The sequence below is a fragment of the Fusarium fujikuroi genome, chromosome FFUJ_chr02 (assembly GCF_900079805.1).
Source record: "Fusarium fujikuroi IMI 58289 draft genome, chromosome FFUJ_chr02".
In the NCBI taxonomy this organism is placed as follows: Eukaryota; Fungi; Ascomycota; class Sordariomycetes; order Hypocreales; family Nectriaceae; genus Fusarium; species Fusarium fujikuroi.
Window position 1 is genome coordinate 4,076,061 of NC_036623.1, and position 14,278 is coordinate 4,090,338.

The 14,278-nt window shown below is 49.3% G+C and overlaps 4 protein-coding genes; 2 read left to right on the forward strand and 2 right to left on the reverse strand.

The window, feature by feature from the left end:
* Nucleotides 1-537: 537 nt before the first annotated feature.
* On the reverse strand, nucleotides 538-2,112 carry FFUJ_04072 (uncharacterized protein; the record flags this gene model as incomplete). XM_023572686.1 has 6 exons in its annotated part: nucleotides 538-576; nucleotides 638-1,084; nucleotides 1,134-1,423; nucleotides 1,470-1,810; nucleotides 1,860-1,999; nucleotides 2,065-2,112. 6 exons carry the CDS (start codon nucleotides 2,110-2,112, stop codon nucleotides 538-540), a joined length of 1,305 nt encoding a protein of 434 aa, XP_023426766.1.
* A 647-nt stretch (nucleotides 2,113-2,759) lies between these two features.
* FFUJ_04071 (probable ABC1 transport protein) lies at nucleotides 2,760-7,424 on the forward strand (the record flags this gene model as incomplete). XM_023572687.1 has 6 exons in its annotated part: nucleotides 2,760-3,827; nucleotides 3,873-5,402; nucleotides 5,451-6,389; nucleotides 6,440-6,673; nucleotides 6,730-6,959; nucleotides 7,010-7,424. The coding sequence occupies 6 exons, from the start codon at nucleotides 2,760-2,762 to the stop codon at nucleotides 7,422-7,424; spliced, it is 4,416 nt and encodes a 1,471-aa protein (XP_023426767.1).
* A 1,530-nt stretch (nucleotides 7,425-8,954) lies between these two features.
* On the reverse strand, nucleotides 8,955-9,415 carry FFUJ_04070 (uncharacterized protein; the record flags this gene model as incomplete). XM_023572688.1 has 2 exons in its annotated part: nucleotides 8,955-9,240; nucleotides 9,333-9,415. The coding sequence occupies 2 exons, from the start codon at nucleotides 9,413-9,415 to the stop codon at nucleotides 8,955-8,957; spliced, it is 369 nt and encodes a 122-aa protein (XP_023426768.1).
* Nucleotides 9,416-12,478: 3,063 nt separating this feature from the next.
* FFUJ_04069 (probable carnitine transporter) lies at nucleotides 12,479-14,221 on the forward strand (the record flags this gene model as incomplete). XM_023572689.1 has 2 exons in its annotated part: nucleotides 12,479-12,981; nucleotides 13,030-14,221. The coding sequence occupies 2 exons, from the start codon at nucleotides 12,479-12,481 to the stop codon at nucleotides 14,219-14,221; spliced, it is 1,695 nt and encodes a 564-aa protein (XP_023426769.1).
* Nucleotides 14,222-14,278: the final 57 nt, after the last annotated feature.

Genomic DNA, 14,278 nt, shown 5'->3' on the forward strand with positions numbered 1-14,278 from the left:
ATGATATGGGATTAGTATTAATGTTTATTATTATCATTAATCCAAAGACTTTTCACCCGCTCCTGAATATTTTCTATGGCATAATTTCATCGCAGCATGGAAAAATTCATCCCCTCGGAGTCTGTTTCTCTAATTTCTTCCGTATCTCCTCATTGATGCTTTGCATAGCCTTCACCAAAGGCATAACATCCCTATTCCCTCTACACAGTAAAGTCGATTGATCGCTCAGTCGTTCAAGTGCTTTAATATCAGCCATATAGGAGCGAGGATCTTCAGCTCGCAGTATTGTATTAGCCAGATAAGCAAACGCCACGAAGCATCTGTATGCGCCGAATAATGCTGTCATTGTTACCCCGTAAGGGTATATCACCAATAACCGATTGAGAGCTGCGATAAGACGCCGAGCTGCGTCTTCCACGATGGGAGAGTCTGGGATGTCCAAATCTGTTGTTGGTGGTCGTGGAGAAGTTGAATTGAGGAGAGCCATCTTGCGAAACATGTAGATGATGGAAGTATAGCCTGTCAAGATGACATCGGCTACGACCCAGATGTCTTGTTCGTTATCTTGAGCACCTTCTAACCATTCCATCCGTTATGAGTCAGTATAAGCGCTTGATGTGGCGGTCCAGGGTCTTACTAGCTGCCACTCGGTGAAGATCTGTTGCATCTCGCGACAAAGGTCTTCCGTCTTGGCTACGATCTCAGGCTTGGTGGTGTTTTCTGGGTCATCAAGCATAGCAAAGAACCTGGCGATCACAAGACTGACTCTGGAACTGGCCAAGAATGCGATTGTCTGCATCCCTTGCGGCAAAGGGTCCGAATCAGGGTCCAGCCATGGTAGATTGACTTTCCATATGTCATTCGTGATCACTGGAGGGGTATTGAGGATGAGTCGGTAGAAGAGGTCAATTTGGATGACTTCCCAGAATCCTCTCCTCTCATTATCACATTTGGCCTCGCTAAAAAACGTGTTATTTTCATCCGAGTCTAGCTTGTGAAGGTTGAGGGTCTGGCAATATTCGCATGCTTGTTTAAACATCCTCCAAGCAAGGTCGTAATCGAAGAACTCAGCAGCCACGCGGCTCTAGATGACATGGTTAGATCAGATGATATAAGTGTTGGTAGAGACGTACTGTGAACAGAGCGGCGATGAGATCCGTCATGGTCCCTGATGCCTCTCGCTCCCAGCTAGGCACGGCACGCAAACATCCCAGGTAGCTCGAGTTCATGTACCCGAGACTTGAAGTCGAAGTAACGTTGCTCGCTTTTAGACTGCAGCCATGATACATTATGCTATAGTATATGACAAGAATGACCGGGTCGACATGGATGTGTGGTAGATTGATAATGTCAGGAATCAAGTCGATAATTCGCCTGTCCAATAAGCCTAGGAACATGCAAGCAGGCATGTGCTGAAAGTAGTCTAGTAATGTCAGCCAACATCAAAGGTTGCATCGCAGAAGACTTACTGGCAACCCAAGTCTTGGCCAAGTCTGTGGGAATGTCTATCGAACTGGTAATGGCGGTAGAGCCAAACGACCTCTTCCTCAGCTCCTGAACTTGGTCGACTGCATCTTTCAGAACAGTCATAGCATCTATCTCACGGTCAGAATTATGAGGCGTTAAAGCACTGGACTCATGACCATTAGTGCTAAAAGCCACCGGCGAGGAGGACACCTCAGAGCCATCGCCAGAGGGTGTTGGTATCGATTGGCCGTTGGTGGATGAAGACCCAGCTACAGTCTGTGCCTCAAGGCGTTGCAGGCGATCAAGGATAGTAGAAAGAGCAGCATTGGAGCCGTCCACCGAGCTGAAAGAGTCAATGTCCAATCCTCAGTGCCAGAAACAAGGCTACTCACAGGGCTGGGTCGATCAATGGCCGCGCAGACCTCCTCTTGACCCGGACGGGATACACACATTCTAGATCATTTGGCTTGCAGCGACCACACTGTGGCATAACACGATTGCATCGGACTTTACGTTCCTTACATCTCTTGCACTGGAGTCATTATTAGATGCGGCTCGGAGTCATTTTCAGCTCGGCAGTTAAGAAAGGTAGCTTACAGAAAGACGATTGAGTTGTTCCGATCCGGTTACCCCGGAGGACGACATATCGAAGAGCCTCAAGATCAATTCACAGAAAAGTCCGAGATGAAGCTGGTATGATGAGTCCAAGATCAGACGATGGCGGAGATTCGGTCTTATCTACCCCCGCAGTCGGGTAAAGAACAATACGAAGAAAAGAAGTACGTAAAGCCACACTATCGACAAGAACAATACAAAGCCACAGGGGTGCAGTAAACTCAAAATGGACTGTGTTTGCCCAGGTTCTGGGTGAAGGACTGGACACAAGTGAACGCCACTTACCACTTTGAGTATATTTACGAGAAAGCTTGGCATGTCAGAGTCCGAAAGTCCGTGCCAAGTCTGGGGTTCTCACCTGGAGCTTCGGACTTTCAAAGTCCGAATTGCTTCAATGATCCACAGACTAGGGGAATGCCCAGACGGGCCAACATGGGGCTCTATGGGGTTGTATAAGTTAATTTTCTTTGTCTTTGACTCATATTTCATCGAATAAATACTCAATTGTTTGCTGAAATGTTCTTCTTCTCAACATCTTCATGCTCTTCAAGCTTCAACAGTTCTTCAATCACAGGCTAAGCCATCTTTGGTCTTGAATCTTCAATTTGAGCCTCACTACCATTCATATAAACTGTCAGAATCACCAGCTGGAAGTATATCTTCAAAGACAATTCATAATGGCAACCAGCCCACAGCTCAGCTCTGGGGCTGGTACCCCCAAGCCATTCTACCACAACGACATCGGCTCAACATGCTCAACACACGTTTGCACAGAGAAGAACACTGAAGTTCCTATGAGCGAGGACGACGAGTATCAGCACAATGATGAAGTCGTGCAACTGGCCCGAGAACTCACCAGGCGATCAAGTGCTGCACCAGGGACTCTCTTCCCCCAAGCAAGTGGTCCATTGAACCCCAGCAGTTCAACCTTCAATGCGAAAAAATGGGCAAAGGCATTTTATGACCTACGGACTGATACGTCTGAAGGAAACCCACCAAGGACGACTGGTGTGGCTTTTCGAAATTTGAACGTATTCGGCTTTGGATCAGATACAGACTTCCAGAAGAGTGTGGGCAACATCTTTCTAGAGGCTGGTACCATGGTCAAGAAGCTTCTGCATGATAAGCAAAGACGTGTCGATATCCTGCAGAACCTGGAGGGTGTTGTGCAAAGCGGAGAGATGTTGGCTGTGCTTGGTCCCCCAGGCTCGGGTTGTTCGACATTTCTCAAGACTATCGCCGGCGACACACACGGATTCCACATTGACGACACCTCTGAGATTAACTACTCCGGCATCCGACCAGAAGAAATGCGCTCTGCCTTTCGCGGCGAGGCCATCTACACAGCTGAAGTTGACCATCATTTTGCGCATCTCACAGTAGGCGACACACTCTACTTCGCCGCGCGAGCTCGCTGTCCGAAGAATATCCCAGACGGTATTTCACGACGAGAATATGCAGAGCATCTACGAGATGTCACGATGGCCATGTTTGGTATTTCTCATACCAAGAATACTCGCGTGGGAGACGACTTCGTGAGGGGTGTTAGCGGAGGCGAGAGGAAACGAGTGACGATTGCAGAGGCAGCATTGAGCTATTCGCCGCTTCAATGTTGGGATAATAGCACGAGAGGTCTTGATAGTGCTAACGCGCTTGAGTTTTGTCGGACGTTGAGAACGCAGGCTGATGTTATGGGGTGTACTTCTGCCGTGGCCATTTACCAAGCGTCTCAGGATGCTTACGACGTGAGTCTCGAGTAAGTAGTCATGGAATTTCACTGACGGGTGTAGGTATTCGACAAAGTACTCGTGTTATACCAAGGAAGACAAATATTCTTTGGTAAGACGAAAGAAGCAAAGGCCTACTTCGAAGGCCTAGGCTTTGTCTGTCCTGAGCAGCAAACCACGGCCGATTTCTTAACCTCCATGACTAGCCACCAGGAACGAATCATCCGCGAAGGATACGAAGGCAAGGCCCCCAGATCACCGGATGAGTTCGCACAAGCTTGGAAAGACAGTGCCCATAGGCAGCATCTTCTCACTGAGATGGATGAGTACATCGAGCGACATCCCTTCGGAGGCGAACACTACGAAAAGTTCGTCGACTCAAGGAAGAGAGACCAGTCAAAGTCACAACGTATTAAATCACCGTTTACGTTATCGTACATGGAGCAGATGAGACTTACACTCGGTCGAAGCTGGGTGATGCTCAAAGCCGATCCCAGCGTAACGGTGACTCTTCTACTCTGCAATCTCGTCGAATCTCTTGTCATCGGAAGTATCTTCTACAACTTACCCGAAGACACGGGCGCATTTCTCAAGCGCGGACTACTCATCTTCTTCATTCTGTTGATGAACGCTTACAACAACATCTTGGAGATCATGACCCTCTACGCCAAACGAAACATCGTCGAGAAACACGCGCGCTATGCTCTGTATCACCCCAGCGCCGAGGCTCTTTCATCCATGGTCGTGGATTTACCGTACAAGATCTTCAACACCATCATGATGAATACCACGATGTACTGGATGGGCAACCTTCGTCAGGATGCCGGGCACTTTTTCTTCTTCCTCTTGGTGTCATTCGTGACGACGTTGAGTTTCTCAATGCTCTTTCGTCTCATTGCATCTCTTACCAAGACTATCGCTGCGGCTTTGGCTCGAGCATCGATTCTGTTACTCGTTATCGCTCTCTATACCGGCTACGCAATCCCTCCTCAGTACATGCCCGTTTGGCTTGGATGGATCCGCTGGATCAACCCGACATTCTACGGTCTCGAAAGTCTCTTCATTAACGAATTTGGCGGTAGGAACTATCCTTGTTCCAACTTTGTGCCCAGCGGACCTGAATATAGCGACATCTCACCGTTTTCGCAAGCTTGTGCGATTCAAGGTTCTGTACCAGGAGAGAACTTTGTTCGAGGATCTGCATACCTTGCTTCGGCGTACGGCTACGCTGACTCTCACAAGTGGCGCGACTTTGCTGTTGTCATCGCCTTCACGATTTTGTTCATGGGACTGCACCTGATTGCTACAGAGACAATTGCTTCTGAGCGTTCCAAGGGCGAAGTTCTCGTGTTTACTCGCAAGGAGATGAAGAAGCACGCCAGAAAGGCCCTTGATGATGAGGAGACAGGCAAAGTCAGCGGTACGCAGCTCGGAAGTGGTAACGGGAATGACGAGGTCACAGACGTTGAGGAGCAGACTTCTGTTTTCCACTGGAGGAATGTCTGCTATGATGTCAAGATTAAGGGAGAATCTCGAAGAATTTTGGATCATGTGGACGGTTGGGTAAAGCCAGGTACTTTGACTGCTCTGATGGTAAGTGATGAACCGCATCAAAGTGAATCGGTACTAATCTGGTTATAGGGTGCGTCCGGCGCTGGCAAGACTACGCTACTAGACGTGCTCGCAAGCCGAGTCACAATGGGTGTTGTAACAGGCCAAATGCTCGTGGACGGAAAACTACGAGACGAATCCTTCCAACGCAAAACCGGTTACGTTCAGCAGCAAGAACTTCACGTCCACACCCAAACAGTCCGCGAGGCCCTTAACTTCAGCGCCCTTCTTCGTCAACCAGCCCGATACACACGACAAGAGAAGTTAGATTATGTGGACACTGTGATCAGTCTTCTTGATATGCAGGAATACTCCGATGCTATCATCGGCGTGCCAGGCGAAGGACTCAACGTGGAGCAACGAAAACGGTTGACAATTGGTGTTGAGTTAGCTGCTCGGCCTCAATTGCTTTTGTTCCTGGATGAACCGACTTCTGGACTTGATAGCCAAACGTCTTGGTCTATCTGCAACTTGATGCAGAAACTTACCAACAATGGTCAGGCTATTCTCTGCACGATCCATCAACCTTCAGCTATGCTGTTTCAGCGCTTCGATCGACTGCTGTTGTTGTCTCGTGGTAAGACAATCTACTTTGGTGATATTGGTAGGAACTCCAGAGTTTTGGTTGACTACTTTGTTCGTAATGGAGCGCCGAAGTGTCCAGTTGGTGTAAACCCAGCTGAGTACATGCTTGAGGTCATTGGAGCTGCCCCGGGAGCTCATACAGAGATCGATTGGCCTCAGGTTTGGAGTCAATCGCGCGAGCATGAGAACGTTCAACAGGAGCTTGGGCGATTAGCAGCTAAAGGTAATGCCCACGTTGGGTCAGGAACGCATGATGGAACTGAGTACAACGAGTTTGCTGCTACGCCATACATGCAGTACACACAAGTCACCAAACGACTGTTTCAGCAGTACTGGAGAAGCCCTGGATACATCTACTCCAAGGTTATCTTGTCCGCAGGCGCAGTAAGTATTCCCCACGGTATGTACAAGACTGCCACTAATTAAGGAAACAGTCTCTCTTCATCGGCCTGTCGTTCTTAAACGGTCAAAACACTGAACGCGGTCTCCAGAACCAAATGTTCGGCGTACTGATCTTCCTCACGATCTTCACCCAAGTTGTCCAGCAGATGCTTCCCGACTACGTCGCCCAACGCACCATGTACGAAGCGCGCGAGCGGCCATCCAAGACCTACTCCTGGAAGGCATTCATGGTTTCTACGATTCTGGTAGAAGCAGTATGGAACTCGGTAAGACTCCACTGAGTACCTGATATGTGGGAGATTTGTAACTGACAGTGACGTAGCTCATGGCTGTGCTCTCTTTCGTTTGCTGGTATTTCCCGACGGGATTGTACCGCAATGGCTATGCAACTGATACGACGGATGCACGAAATGCGACCGTGTTTTTGTTTGTGTGGATGTTTTTCATGTTCACGAGCACATTTGCGCATATGATCATCGCTGGCTTCGAGACTGCTGAAGTGGCAGGCGGTCTCGTTACTCTGATCATGATCATGATGTTTTCCTTCTGCGGGTAAGTTGCTCTGAGCCGATTCCTTGTACATATCACTAATACTGTGTCAGTATCCTTGCATCACCAGAGGAACTACCAGGCTTCTGGATCTTCATGTACCGCGCATCACCCTTCACATACGTCGTGGAAGGCCTAATGGGTACATCGATGGCCAACGCCGACGCAGGCTGCGAGAACAACGAACTCATCACCTTCACTGCACCCAACGGTACAACATGCGGCGAATACATGAAGTCGTACCTGTCCAAAGTAGGCGGCTACATCGTCAACACTGCTGCGACAGAGTGTCAGTACTGCACTATCTCAGACACCAACACATTTCTGGAGAGCAAGAGCATGAGCTATGGTAATCGATGGAGGGATTTCGGACTCCTTTGGGTTTATTGCGTGTTTAACATTGCGGCGGCGTTTGGGATCTATTGGGTTGTTCGTGTGCCCAAGAATAAAAAGGCGAAGAAGGATTAGATAGGGTGTATCGTACTAAAGCAGGTGTTGGGGATGTTAGATACAGTGTTCTCTAGATATATAGATTTCAGGATCGAGATGCTGCTGAGTTGAGCTGCGGAACTCTCCTGGCCGTAATATTGGACATATCAATGGATAATCTGCATTTATATGGTTCCAAGTCCCATTAACATCGACAACAAGAAAGATTGCTTCATGACCAGAGTATGTGGCATTTCGATGTCGTTTGTTCGTTATCGCCCATGCGATCGGCGGGAAAGCCCGTGAATTGACAAGACAGCAGGACAACTATCTTGAGTGCGCAGCAATTGTAGAGGAGTTCTCACCCGAGACATTGAAAAACGAGGAAACAGAAAGAAACAGAACTCTCTAGGTACGAACTGAGCGTTGTTGATAGCAAGGAGAGTCCCTTAGGGAGTCGTGAAACAAGAGCATTGAAGGACTCAGAATTGTCGGTGTGACTTAAGCGATAGCACAGCTGGCAAGTTCTCTTGGAATTGACAGGCAATCACTATCGTAATCTTCATCGCCAAATCTTTCCCTCTCTTACCTCTAGCAGACGTGGTCTTTGCCACGGATGTCTCACCCCAAGAGTCCAGAACACTCGAGCGATTAAGAGCAATCTCCAAGGGTTGCCAATATCTCTACCAACAAAGAACTGTCTATTACTCCAATTGATCGTATCTAATCCAGGTAACCACAAGCAGCTAGGCATATGCGCTCGCCTAAAGAGCACTGGCTCCAGCTGCCACAAATCATCGATCAGAGACCTGTCCAGAACGTCGCGACTCCGCCTATCGAACCCAAAAGGTGCTGTCTAGTCTCGATTTGACGCCGTGTGAGGCTCCAAGATAGCTCTAATGCATGGCGTTGGTTTGCTGTCATGATTGGAGCTGCTTTAATGCTCGGGACGGAGATGCGAGAGGAGAGGCTCTTCTCGATCACATCGTAGAGCCTACCGTTTCGACGATCACGTTGATCATTACCTAGAGAGTGAAGAGTGATATCTTTGTGGATAGATCACCGAAGCTTGTTTTATCGGCAATTGCGATAATTATCGACTACACGGTCTGGGACTGCCTGAGTGTCAAGTGTCGATGATGGTTTACCGAGGTGCTGGTATCTTAAACAAGGAGTTCCGTGACGTTCAACTTGCATACATTATTCCATCACGCTACTCTTCCGTGCCTTCCGAGGAGTGAGGTCGAGCAATCGGCCACAATTATGCATCATATCTTCACGGCCTGACAGCCTCAAGCCTGGTATAGCATAGACACTGTCGCCTATCCCTTGAGGCCCAAATGATCACTTTAACTCAGGTCTCTTGGATACATCTGGCTAAACTTGCCTCAAAACGAGTGCTCAATCACTTTGAAGACATGGCCGCTGTTGCCCCTGTGTGGTTCAATAGTAGCCGTCAATGTGGAGATGACTACGCCGCTTCATTTGACATAGACGTCACTCTACTCCGTCGCGTAATAGGCAGTATCCACAAGCTATTGTGTAAGTCATTAAGCGATATCAACAAGCTCATGTCGGTGGACCAAGACCCAGTTCTGCCTCCACGCCAGACCCTGATGACTCCGCCTGAATCCGGGGAAGTCCAAGGTCGTGAGACGTGCCAGGCATTGGGAATAAGGCCCTGCTCGTAAGCGGAGCGTTGTCCACGTTGCCCTTCTTGTAGCGACTGTTTCGTTGATACTGTGGCAGTATTAGACGGAGGCCCACACGAACTAACGAAATGCCTTTGAGGACAGCCTGGCCCAAGAGCGAGCTGAATACTCTAGAGACGTAAGTGCTGATTCTGCTCATACCCCTGCTATGTGTCAACTCGACGCGGGGGAGCATTGCGGATAGCTATCAAGCTTCACAAGCCCACCGAACTAACCACGCAGATAGACATATCACTCTTTACCAGTGTTGGTAATATCGCCGCCGTGAATAGTTGTAGTGTCAATGCCGAGCATGGAGGTATCTCGGGATGAGAGCATGGCGTCACATCATGTCAACCAGCACTTGTGGCTGACAGTAATTCCCCTGAAGATAAGCTCGGGGTTGCTTAGAGCCATCTCACAAATGGTACAGCACTGCGAGAGCTAGGGATGGGAATATCGTCGTAGGTTAACGCGGAGTCGATGCCGTTAGCCCGCCGGTGGGGGGAGTACACGATGACCTCGCTAGATCTTTCCCATCAAACATCCTATACTCGAGCTATGTGAGCTGTTGTTCATACTCTGGCCTGTCCTCCAGGGCGACGAAGGATGAAGCTCGGGCTGTTGAAGTGGTTGCAGCACAGATCAGCAAAGTCCTACAAGACACGAACTTCCACGGTGTCATATCGAACAGACCAACTGATGACAGTTTTCACGAAGCCTAAGGGCAGCTAATAGCTCCCTAGACGGTGTTGGAGAAGCCGAAATGGTGTATACAGTCTAACTTAGTATCTCGGGAACGGCTCGGCTAGCGACAATCGTCCCGGACAACTTCCTCCTCAGGCCATTCCTCTCTGCAGTTGGAGTAAGAAAAACGAGGCTGAAGTTTGCTTGCATTTCAGCGCGCATAATACCCCATTGGTTCGTAGGCGCCCATTTTCCAACGCCTGCATAAGATGGCTTGAGGGAGATCGTCAGTGTCAGAATTGAGGCTCTGAGCAGATACAACGACGTTTCTCCAACACAACACAAGCCCACGTTTTCTTTTCTCAAGATGAGACATTCGTTTTCAGCTATCGAGCTTGGGAGTTAGCACCTCCCTGTTTAGGAATGAAGCTTTGATCTAGGTGCGGCGTGGTACGGGGATCGGGATCGATCCCGATCATGTGACCTGAGATCCGTGAGAATAGTTGAGTATGCTTGTTTGATATCATGTTGTTGGTCGTGATTCAAGGAGTCGTGGCTTTCTTTATCATCATTGTGTAATGTTTTAAGGATACTATCGAGTTAAGCCTGGACCACCCGAGCTGTTGCGTTCAAGGAGGTATACAACTAGGTTCAAGCCAACATGGAGCTGGAGATAAGTAATACTCTTACCACTGGACCTGTGAAAACGGAGAGGTATACGATCTCCTGGGATTACTATTGGAAATGCAAACAAGATTTGGAATAGGAGATAGACTTAATGTAGGCCTAGGAATTTGCTATCAAAGTCCTCGAGAATTTTATTCATGACGGGCCGAACGGACAGATATGGAGGGTTCTTGGGTAAACGAAGCTAAGCATTAGGAGATACTATATCATGCGAGACTGAAACAGGTTGATATCTATTCTTCTCGCTTCATCGAGATTCATAGACGAACCAGACACAAACTGTGCCTGATTTGCATACCTAAAGTGGCGAATAAGTAAAGAAGCTCTGATTCTTGGAGTCAATATCAGAGAAGTAGCTGAAGCAGGATAAGAGCATCACCTCGGATTCCTTCCAAGGAGCAGCTGCAAGTATGAAACAGACAGCACTCTGCAAGGAGCATAAGATACTATCAGTGTCACTCGATAGTCGGGCGATATTAGGCTGATCCAAGCTCCTGGTAGTGACTAGCGTAAGGAAAGGACACTCGATATTAAGCCCAAACATCATCATCAATGGATGTTATCGGAAACTAGGGCGTGCCTCGTCTATACTTGCCAACCTCCCGTCCCGTCCCTGTTGACCTCCACTGTCGCCAGTGGGAGTGGATATCTCTAGGTAGACTCTAGAGCACCAGCCAGGCCAGGCTCCCTAAGTAGCCCCATAAGCTATAGCGGCCAACTCAGTAAACAATTCGCCGCAATCACAAAGTCAAATTAATTGAGCTACAAGTGATCCAATCAACTCCGGTCGAAATAAACGCTCAGGATCGGTCAATTTCTCAGTCTTTGCCACGATCGATAAGTTAGAGTTTGCCGTTTCGGCTGGAGAATCCGAAAAAATACGGTGTGCGCGGTGATTGGCCAGAGCCCAGAGCTTCTAGATTGCAAACATGGTGGTGTTCTATTGGAGTCTCTCTTGGAGAAGTGAAGCGAAGTGGTTGCATGTCTGCGGAGATTCCGTGAGGAGCTGAGCGTGAGAAGAGAGAAAGATGGTGGGAAGGTGAGGGGATTGGCTAGGGTACTTATCGTGCAGGGATCGGGATGAGAATCCGAGGATACGGGCAGACTCTGCTTAGACTCTACGGCGTACAAGGGAGATGATAAGGGACTGACCTAGGTGAGCTATTTTGCGATACCTTAGATAAGTATCCTATCTACAATGGGTCCCCTTCAAGGCTATTGAGAGAGTATCCATACGACGAAGAGATATCGTCTGTAGATTACCGAGACTCACGTCTTCACAATGAATTACCCTATTCGTACGTGCCGCAAATGTTTGTGCCACACCAAAATACATAGAACAAACCCCTCACTCATCACATGCGTAACGCCCATATACACTCCAAGTCTAGACCAGACGTAGGCACAGTAGCCGTTACCCCCAAACCCAAACTAAGGTAGCGATTTCAAACAAAGGCCCTGGTTGTCAGTGCAGGCTGCAAGATGACAACAGTGAGTGGTTTCCCTGGCCAATTGCACGACCGCCAAACACACCACATTCCACCGTCTGCACGAGCTAATCGAGTGCCGATACAGGCTTTCCCCAGACCTCAATCAGTCGTGGTTCGGTGGACCCGGTCCCAAGCTCTTCTCCGTGGGGAAGACCCATGTCGTTTCGTTCAGCTCCAGTCATAGTGAAGTCGGACCGTATCCACCACCATGATCTATGCGTGGGTGACCTACACTGCAAGGGCCTGGACCCATGGGCTAGGGGGTGATAGTGGCTAAGCTAACCTGCAAGATAAGCTCTTGTTCCACCTGAGTACCTGTCCCAACGACACCATGCGCGTACTACCCAAGCATGGTTCACTGCCTGTTATCTCTGCCTCTGCTCGACACTATATAAACTGCCATGATTCCACTCACTCCAGCCTCTTCTCCTCCTCAGACCCTCGACTCCAACACTCTTCACCCCTATCCTCCTCCAATCCTCCTCCTCAATTCCTGTCCCTCTCACAAAGGCTGGTCTGAACCGCCTTCTATTCCATAATGTCAGACGACGAGAAGAGACGACACTCCAACTCCAAGGGCAGTGCCGTCGCTGGCGATGCCTCAAGCATTCAATATGTCGACGACCAAGGCATGGGCCATCTCCACCGACGCCTCAACAACCGTCAGATCCAGCTCATCGCCGCTGGTGGTTCTATCGGAACAGCTCTCTTCATCTCCATCGGTGGCGGTCTCGCCAAAGGCGGCCCTGGCAGTCTCCTCATCGCCTTCACCCTCTACTCCCTCGTTCTCGCCCTTGTCAACAACTCGATCGCTGAGATGAACACATACATGCCTGTTGCTGGTGGATTCGTGCGTCTTGCTGGCTACTGGGTCGACGATGCCCTAGGCTTCGTCGCTGGCTGGAACTTCTTCCTCTACGAGGCTCTCATTATTCCCTTCGAGATCACTGCCCTGACTTCTGTCATCTCCTTCTGGAATGCTGATGCCCTCAACCCCGGCCCAACCGCTGGTATCTGTGCTGCAGTCATTGTCTGTTACGCGTAAGTTTTGCCTCTTTCGTCAATTGAACTATACTGATCATATCACAGTCTTCTCAATGTCCTCGCTGTTCGATTCTATGGTGAATCCGAGTTCTGGCTCTCAGGTGGAAAGCTCATCCTGATCTTCCTCCTCTTCGCCTTCACTTTCGTCACTATGGTCGGTGGAAACCCCAAGCACGATGCCTACGGCTTCCGACACTTCTCCAACCCTGGATCATTCACCACATACCTCAGCTCAGGCGACAAGGGCAAATTCGAAGGTTTCCTCGCTGCTCTCTTCTCAGCTTCCTTCACAGTTGTCGGCCCCGAGTATATCTCAATGGTCTCTGCTGAGGCTCAACGCCCTACCTTTACCATCAAGAGTGCCTTCAAGACAGTCTACTACCGATTCTGCATCTTCTTCATCGTTGGTGCTCTCGCTGTTGGCATCGTCTGTGCCTACAACGACCCCAAGCTCGTCGACATCTACTTCGGTGCTGGCGGTACTGGCAACGCTGCTTCTTCCCCATATGTCATTGCCATGACCAACCTTGGAATATCAGGTCTCCCTCATTTCGTCAACTTCCTGATCCTCACCTCCATCTTCTCCGCCGGTAACACATACACCTACTGCGCTACCCGAGCTCTCTACTCTTTGGCCATTGAGGGACGCGCCCCTCGATTCCTCCGATACTGCAACAAGTCCGGTATTCCCGTCTACGCCTTCTGTGTCACCATGCTGTTCCCCTTCCTGTCCTTCCTCCAGGTTGCCAACGGTTCCGCCAAGGTTCTCGGCTGGTTGATCAGCATCGTCACTGGTGGCGGTCTTATCACCTTCATGATCATGTCCATCACATTCATCAACTACCACCGCGCCTGTGTCGCCCAGGGTGTCAACCGCAAGACTGAGCGACCTTACTACGGCTACTTCCAACCCTACGGTGCCTACATTGCCCTCGTTGTCCAATCCGTCATCGTTCTCGTCTACGGATACTACGCTTTCCGACCCAAGTTCGACGTTGAGGTCTTCTTCCAGAACTACTCCATGCAGATCCTCGCTGTCCTCCTTTTCGTTGGCTGGAAGGTCTTTAAGAAGACCAAGTACATCCGACCTCACGAGGTTGACTTGGTTTGGGAGCGACCCATGATTGAGGCGTACGAGGCTACCTTCACTGAGCCTCCTGTTGGCTTCTGGCACGAGATGGGCGAGTTGGTGATGCCCTGCTTCTTCAAGAGGAACAAGAGTACTTCGGAAGTCTGAAGCGGTGCTTCGAATCTTGTATTTGTTTAGCTTGGACATGACTGGATGATATCACTT